General features: G+C 40.8%; 1 protein-coding gene across 2 annotated transcripts in view; it reads left to right on the top strand.

Moving 5' to 3' along the window:
* Nucleotides 1-8,884, top strand: part of FAM65B (family with sequence similarity 65, member B) — a 76,305-nt gene that overhangs the window by 44,157 nt on the left and 23,264 nt on the right. For both annotated transcript variants that reach the window (XM_006872826.1, XM_006872827.1), the window contains one exon: nucleotides 3,303-3,471. In XM_006872826.1, coding sequence (XP_006872888.1) covers nucleotides 3,303-3,471 — 169 coding nt within the window. The remainder of the gene's footprint in view (nucleotides 1-3,302; nucleotides 3,472-8,884) is intronic.

Consider the following 8,884-nt stretch of genomic DNA (forward strand, 5'->3'; position numbering starts at 1 on the left):
GGGGGGGGGGGGACTTTTATGTATGTGTGTGTATATGTATATTTTCTTGTAAGATTTAGTGTCTTCAACTTGACCCTGATGTCATTAGTTCCAAATTAACTAGATAGACTATGCTTGTGGAGAACTTTAAACTTGATGAACTATGTGGACCTGGTTCTCCTTGATTTGGACTTTTTGATAATGCCCTTGTATTGCTATACTTTGGTTTCCCCCTAAATCCCCTCTTTATCTGTTTCATGGTTCCATTGAACCCAATGAGTCTTTGTAGTAGATTAAGTTTATCCTGAATGTATCAAATCTATGTTCAAGTATCATGGCTCATAAATCATGTAGCGTGGATGAAGGATGACTGAGAACTACTAAATATGGATCTATCTGCAGTGTCTGAAGCCTCTTGAGTGGACAATGGGGCCTTCTCTGTGGTGGGGGGAGGATAGAGGTAAAATATTGTTACCTTCTTCATGAGTCTTCCTTCTGTAACCAAACCATGTTTTTAGAATGAGAGTTAGGATCTATTTTGTAGTTTCAGGTGGAACAGAGCAAGTGCAATGGAACATTAATTGCAGCAAAAGAATACACATCCACTTTCCTAAAGGAAGAAGTGGCTTACCATCCACCTTACTTTTGGCACCATGTGATCTAAACAGATTCACAAGTTCCAAGCTATGGCTATTCACCCTCCACAGACCTCTTTGTGGGAGGTTTTAAGGTTTTGGGATTTTGTTGTTCCTTAAGGGTTTCTTCTTCCAAAACGAAACATGAAATATCTTGTGATATTTTTTTTCCCTTGAGCAAGCTGGGGGCATAGCAATGATTGTAATGTTTAATAATTAAATTACAGTAGTGTTTAAATTGTACTTTTATATTTTATGGAATTCCTGGGTGGTACAAATAGTGAAGTGTTTGGTTGAACTAACAAAAGGTTAGTAGTTTAGTCCTCCTGGAGGTGCCTCTGATGATTGGCCTGACTATCTACTTTCACAAGATTAGCCGTTGAAAACTGTCTGGGACACAGGTCAGTTCTTGCACACATAGAATCACCATGGGTCGAAGTCAACTAGACATCAATTGTTTTTTAGATTATACACTATGATTTTTCTAGCTGATTGAATTAGTAAAAGAATCCTTAATTACCTATTTTTACTATATACCATAAGCTCAAACGTAACAACAATTGTGAGGATGCCAAAAGACTGGGCAGTGTTTGGTTCTGCTGTGCCTAAGGTTGCTATGAGTCGCTATGATTGATACTTTAACAACACAAGAGGCTAACAGATTCTTTTTCTGTCCTAAAGAAAACATTCAAAAGTAGAATGAAATCTTATTTGTTCCAGAGTCTCTTGTGTGATGGAGACACCACTCCTTAGCATCCCATCTGATCCGTCCAGTAGGAGGAAAGCCTTGCAGTTGAGATGCCAGTGACTACAAATCTCAGGAGGGAGGGCTAGGCAAGAGGTGCTTTCACTATTCAAATGACAAAGCCACAGGGTCTTTGCTGCTTCTGGGTCTCTCTACATTGCAAAGGAGACCCTGGAGAAAAAAACAGTTGCTGTGGCATTGACTCCAACGCATGTTGACTCCGTGTGTGCAGAACTGTGCTTCAGAGGGTTTCAGTGGCGGAAGTTTCAGAAATAGATCTCTATGCCTTTCTTCCAAGATGCCTCTGGATGAACTTGAACTTCCAACTCAGTTAGCAATCAAATGCATTAAGCGTTCCCACCACCCAGGGGCACAGTGTACCTGATCATACATCAAAGGCATAAGAAAGATGTTATCAGCAACTGGTACTTAATAACTTAGTAAATGACCTTTTCCTGGGGTGACTTCAGGAAACCATTTTTTTTGTGTGTGTGCATTTGCCCTTTGGAAACAGTAACAAAAACATTACAGCTTTTATATTTGATAGAACACTGGTAATGTTGTTGTTGTTGTGATGTGTCGTGGAGTCGGTTCCAACTCATAGCGACCCTATACAGGGTTTCCGAGGCTGTAAATCCTTACGAGAGCAGAAAGCCTCATCTTTCTCCCACGGAACAGCTGGTAGTTTCGAACTGCTGACCGATTCGTAACCACTACTCTACCAAAGCTCCTTAGAACACTGGTAATAGAGATGTATAATTTGAATGCGTTACACGTTGGGCTGCTTACCACAAAGTAAGAAGTTCAAAACTACCAGTTGCTCTGCAGGAAAAAGATGAAGCTTTCTACTTTCATAAAGATTTTACCGCCTTGAAAACCCTATATACAGAGTCACTACAAGTCAGAACTGACTCAACAGCACACAACCACCACCACTGTATTTCCTCAGAGGTCTTAGGGAGGATTCTGTGTGTGTGCATGGGTGTACACATGTCTAAGTGTGTGTGTAGGCAGGAACAAATGTGTTTGCCTTTTAAATGCTTGTTGACTGCCAGAATACAAGCTGAGTGTTTTCCCCTCAGAGGCAATTGTGAATCAGAAAAAAGCATTCAGAATCACTGAGCTCTGAAGCGTGAGCTTTTTAAAATGTGGAGACTGTGGCTTGAGAGATGAGAAGCCCGTAGGGGCCCTGTGGCTGACTGACTGACGAGGATAGCATCCCTGACAGTCAGCCCTCCCAGCTGTTAATAGTCTACTAATACCCTCTGCCTGGCACACTAATTCATTTTAAGAATACAATTAAATATAGATGCACCAGATTTTTTAAAATTGCTAAGTGCCCTGTAAAGCCAGTATATTATCATGATAAAACTTTTGTCATTTCAACAGTGGGGTTTAAACAAAAAATGAGAGGCAGAACTAAGCAAGACCTCTAAGAATTCAAACGCGCTCTTTAGCTTTTGTCCAGAGAAGAACATCATGTCTCTCTTCTGGGCTATTTTTCTTTTTCCTATTCTTCAATTAGCTATTGATCTGAGGCCAGGAAATGGTCTTGACAGATTAGTTCTTAATGGTGTTGCTCTTGGGAAACCACAAGTACAAGGGACCATTTAATCCCAGAAAATGTGGCCAAATTACCCTGTCAAGAGAGCAGGAAAGTGAGCGGGGGCAGATCTTAAAGGCTTCTCGGTGAGACCACGTCACAAATGTTTCATTGTGCTTGAGAAGTAAACAGAGAAAGGGGGAAGCAATTTGTTTGCATGGTCTTTTAACGCTAAGCAAATTGGCAACAAGGATGAATTTAAAGTAGCTTTTGAAAGGCATCTCGCACTTTTAGGGCAGACCCTGTTTTCGTTGAGGGGGTCTACAGAAGCCATGTTGAACTGACCTGTGGTTTCTACACAGAAGTAACTAATGCTTCACCCACCTTCCTGGCTCAACAGTTACAGGTCAGCCCATCCGGAAGCCAGGGGGCATCTTAGTGAAGCACTGACAGAAGACACAGGAGTTGGGACCAGTGTGGCAGGAAGTCCTCTCCCACTGACCACAGGAAATGAAAGCCTTGACCTCACCATCGTTAAGCATCTGCAGTATTGTACCCAACTCGTTCAGGTAGGATGGCTGACTGTTTTTGTTTTTTAAATCCCAGGTTGTATACCAATACACAATTATATATTTAATTTTTTATTTTATATATTAATAATATTAATAGTATTAATAACATATTAATAGTATTAATAATATAATATTAATAGTTTAAATACCGGGAAAGTGTACTTCCTGTTTTAGTTTACCCAGTGAAATGAGAACCCAGGAGAATGGTCAGACAACCTGAACAAAGTAATGTCACTGAACTGTGCACACAGAAATCATCATCTTCATGATACACTTTACTGTGTATACTTTCAACAACAAAATCGTCTCTTTAAAAAAAAAAGTGCAAATAAATTAATAAAAAGAATATGATACAATAAAAAGGAGGAGAAATGAGAATTCAAGATTAAGAGAACAGTCCTGCTTTTATTTGTGTCAAGTCAAAAACCGATGGGTATTCCCACCTTGCTCAACCTTGGGTTTTCCATCTTATAACCTAAATCACCAGACCTTAAAAAATCATAGGAAAAAGTAGCTAAATTTTAGGGGGACTGCAAAGTATCAGGTGAAACATATTAGCTCTTGCTTTGAAATCCTTTGGTAGTTAATAAAGATTGTTGCTGTTGTTTAGTGCCATCGAGTTGGTTCTGACTCATAGTGACCCTGTATAGGGTTTCCAAGGAGCAGCTGGTGAGCTTGAATCTCTGACCTTACGGTTCAAGCTGACCTTGCAGTCCAGCACATTAACCCATAGCACCACACCAGGAATCCAAAAGAATCAAGGCCAGTGTTCCAACTTATGGCGACACTGCATAGGGTTTCCGAGGCTGTAAATCTTTAAGGGAGCAGAAAGTGTCATCTTTCTCCCATGGAACGGCTTGTAGTTTCGAACAGCTGACCTTGAGGTGAGCAGCCCAACTTGTAAACACTATGCTATGTAAAGGTGGCATCCTTTTTTCAGGTCTAGGTATTTGCATTTTTCTATCTACAAATGGCATTTAAATTACTGAAATAGTCAATATTACTGTACACATGTTAATATGAATGTGTACATATTAGTTCGTTTTCTACCAGCTAAACAGCAAAAGCAAAGTGTAAAAGAAACTCATAAAGTTTCCTAGATCTAGAATAAATACTTCCCTTTAGCTATGGGAACACATACTTCCATAGGCCACTGTCATCATCAGTTAGATATCATTCTGAGACACAGAGCTCATTGTTTTTCTAATTTCAGTTTGTCTACTACATAAAGTTTTGCAAGGATTTTGAAATTTCTTTCTTACAAGAAAGCTTTCAGTTGCCTTGAACAAATAATTTTCCCCTAAGCATCTGCTTTAATACTTCTTCCTTGCCTAGTTGCTTTTCCCAGTCTTGCCATTCCTTCTCCCAACTTGCCTCTGGATTGTGAGGAACAAGGAAACAATGTAGAAACAGATATACTAGTGGTTTCAGGGGAATGACCCAGGCAGAAGAGTGCATAAATAGAAGAATCTTAGTGGTTCTGACTACAGAACTGCCGTATGAATCAGCAATCCAATTCCAGTTATATAGCTACAAGAAGTGAAACAAGAAATGCAAACAGAAACCTGTATACCAGTGTCCATTGTCACACTTGTCACAAAAGCCAAAAGGTGGAAACAACAAAAATGTCCATCAGCAGATGAACAGATAAGCAAAATGTGGTATATACACACAATGGAACATTCCTGTTGTTGTTAGGTGCAGTTGAGTAGGTTCCAACTCATAGTGACCCATATAGGGTTTTTGAGGAGCAAATGGTGAGTTTGAACCATAAACCTTGTGGTTCAAACCGACCTCATGCTCTTGCACGTTACCCTACAGCACCACATCAGGATAAAATGCACAACATGGATGTACCTTGAAGATATGCTGAGTGAAATTAGTCAATTGCAAAGGAGCACATGCTGTATGATCTCACATGAAATAAGCAAATATTTATATACCAAAGATGCTTCATGGTTACCAGGGGTGGGTATTTGGAGGAAAGGGGATGGGGAAGTTGGTGCTTGGGAGACTCTGAGTTTATGTTAATGGTGGTGGAATGTATTTGATGAGAATAGTGATAACAGTGGCTGGCACAACATGAAAAATGTCATCAATGTCACTGAATTGTGCATGTGGAAGCTGCTGTATTGGTGGATGCTTTGCTGTGTGTATTTGACCACCATAAAAGAGAGAGTGAAGAGGAAGAATCGTGCTCCTAGGAGTTGTTCTAGAGCATAGGACCAACTGGGAGACAAGAGGCACGGTGATGAGTCAGGGGTCCCTAGGGAGGTCAGGACCGGAACAATGTTTCTTCTTCAGTAACACAGTGGTAATGATATAGGGCATATGCTTTTTCTTCACAAATAAATAGCCTCAAAGTAGCTTCCAACAACTCATGTACTATGGGAAACTGGTTGATAATTATGCCTCTTGCAACGTGGTTGGCCAACACCTTAATTGATCTCTTTTGTTGAGTTATTTTGTTGTTGTTGCTGTTGAGTTTTAAATTTACAGGTGTGATGCTGTTGTAGTTGTTGTTAAGTGCTGTCCAGTTGGTTTCAACTCATAGCGACTCTCTAGAGTTTCCAAGGAGCAACTGGTGGGTTTGAACTGCTGACCTTGTGATTCACAGTTCAGCACTTATCCTACAGCACCACACCAGGACTCCAAAATATAGAAAAGTACTCCTGGTATGGCACTGTGGGATAAAGCACTGGACCACAAGGTTTGTTTGAACCACAAGGCCAGTGGTTCAAACTCACCAGCCACCCCTAGGAAATCCTATACAGGGTCACTATTAGTTGGAACAGATGCCACGGTACTGAACAACAACAACATAAGTTAATTAAAATACTCATCCATTTTGACCACATTAATTGTTAATGACATCATTTGTGGAGTCCTGGTATGGCACTGTGGGATAATACACTAGACCACAAGGTTGGTTGAACCACAAGGTCAGCAGTTCAAACTCCCCAGTCACTCCTTGGAAACCCTATACAGGGTCACTATGCGTCAGAACCGACTCGATGGCACTTGGCAGCAACAGTCTAAATTTGGAGCAGTGGTGGTTCAGTAGACTCCTCGCCTTCCATGCAGGAGACCGAGTTCAGTTCCCAGACAATGCACCTCAGGTGCAGCCACCACTCATTTGTCACCACAAGGAAGCTTGTGTGTTCCTGTGATGCTGAGTAGGTTTGGCAATCTGTTTCCTAAAAGTAAATCCAATCCCATTGCATGTAGGGTCACCATGCATCAGGGACATTCATGTTAGATGGCAGCTAACATTAATAATATTCTATGGGCACGGACCAGAGAGTCCTGGTGTGGTGCTGTGGGCTAATGCAAAGCCATCTGAACTACAAGGTCAGCAGTTCAAGCTCACCAGCTGCTCCTTGGAAATGCTATACAGGGTCACTATGGGTCGGAACTGACTCAACAGCACTTAACAATAACAACAACATATGCACTGACCATTTAAATGAGCCTAATGCTGTGCTTGAAAAACAAAAGAGGAGAGTATAAAGATGTATAATGGAGTGAGGACTGAAAAGTAATTTCTAACTCGTACCTACTCCTGATCAGCACAGCCCCACATTCACTTGGTGTATGATTGCAGAGCAATAAGTATGGACATACTATAAGAATCATAATGGCGTTGATCATTTCTTTAAATTAAGTAGTATATTTCTACTATACTTACTTATATGAATTGCTGCTCGGACTTTTGAATTTGATAATCCTAGTTTGGTACTTCTCACTGGAGAAGGATATCATGTTTGGTAGGGTGGATGGTCAGAGAAAAAGAGGAAGACCCCCCAGAGAGATAGATTGGCAAAGTGGCAGCATCAATGGGCTCAAGCATGGCAATGATAGTGAGGTTGGCCCAGGATTGGGCAGTGTTTCGTTCAGTTGTGCATAGGGTCACTATGAGTCAGTACTGACTCAATGGCACCTAACAACAACAACAAGTTTAGTACTCAAATGCTTAAAATAGCACAGCTTGATAGTGTATGCTACAGGTGGTAGTCCACTGCCTATCTATCAAGAGTTTGTTGTACTTTGGTAGCTTGCGTGTTGCTATGATACTGGAAGCTATGCCACAGATATTTCAATCACCAGCAGTGTCATCCTTGATGGGCAGGTTCAGCAGAGCTTCCGGACTAAGACATACTAGGAAGAAAGCCTTGGGGATCTGTTGCCAAAACTTAACAAGTAAAAATACTATGGATCATGAGTCTGGGCAAGCAGAAGCACTGAGCTGACCTTCTGCAACACAGACCTGAGAGACTAAGTGAAACACATACAGATGGTGGTCCTGGAACCCTGAGCATCAGAGGATAGGACCGAAAGGTGTTTGTGTGCCATCTGGAAGAGGAAGCTAAACAGGCACAGTGGAGCAGTGACAGAGAAGAAAAACTGTGGGCTGGTGTGGCTCAGGGTGGTCATCTTGAGCTTTTGCCAGTGGCTGTTGGTAACAGTGGACTGCAGACAACAAGATACAGCTGAAGGTTGGCAACAAGTGGGTGCAATTACCCTCCTGGTAACCAGGAGTCTGGCCAGTCCCTGCCCTTGTCAACCCAGTATCCAGTAGCACCCCCTCCTGCCTGGAGTGGGCCACTACTTCTGGAGATGTATGCACCAACCCAAAACTAGACTATACAAAAGAGTGAGCAGAGAAGTAATTGTGTTCACACTTCCAGTGTCAACCACAGCCACCAGATACAGTTGGTGAGCTTACACAAAAAACATACCAATATACATACAATCATCAACTAAATATAAATACAACTCCACAATGGCTCACAGGAAACCATTTCAGCTTACACAAAACACAAGATGGAGTGACCAGTAACTAAAGAGTCAGAAAATATAACTCCAGAAATCATATCATAACTACCTGATAAGGAATTTAAAAGGGTGTTAATTAGGCATCTTCAAAGGATTGTGAGAAAGGTCAAGAAACTTACAGATGAAATAAAGGAAAACATAAACAAAACCATGGGAAATTTCAGGAAACAAATGGACAAAATAATTGAAAAAATGGGAACCATACAAAAACAGCAGTTAAAAAGATAGAAGACTAAAACCAAGACTTCAGAAATAGATAATAAACTTACAGGGCAAAGAAATCATCTGAATCAATGGAAAGCTGAATTACTGAGCTTGAAGAAAAATCTCTCAATATTCATCAACTAGAGGAACTATCAGAAAAGAAAAGAACAAAAAATTCCAAAGAAATTCTAAGATGTATGTGGGACACTATCAAGAGGAATCACTTACATGTGATAGTAATTCCAGAACAGGAAGAGAAAGAAGAAACCCATAGTGAATATTGTCTAAGAAAAATTTCCTAACATCATGAAAGACAAGAAGACAGCCATTCAAGAAGTTGAATGAACTCCAACAGGATAAACACCAAGAC

Source organism: Chrysochloris asiatica, unplaced genomic scaffold (assembly GCF_000296735.1).
Source record: "Chrysochloris asiatica unplaced genomic scaffold, ChrAsi1.0 scaffold00213, whole genome shotgun sequence".
NCBI lineage: Eukaryota > Metazoa > Chordata > Mammalia > Afrosoricida > Chrysochloridae > Chrysochloris > Chrysochloris asiatica.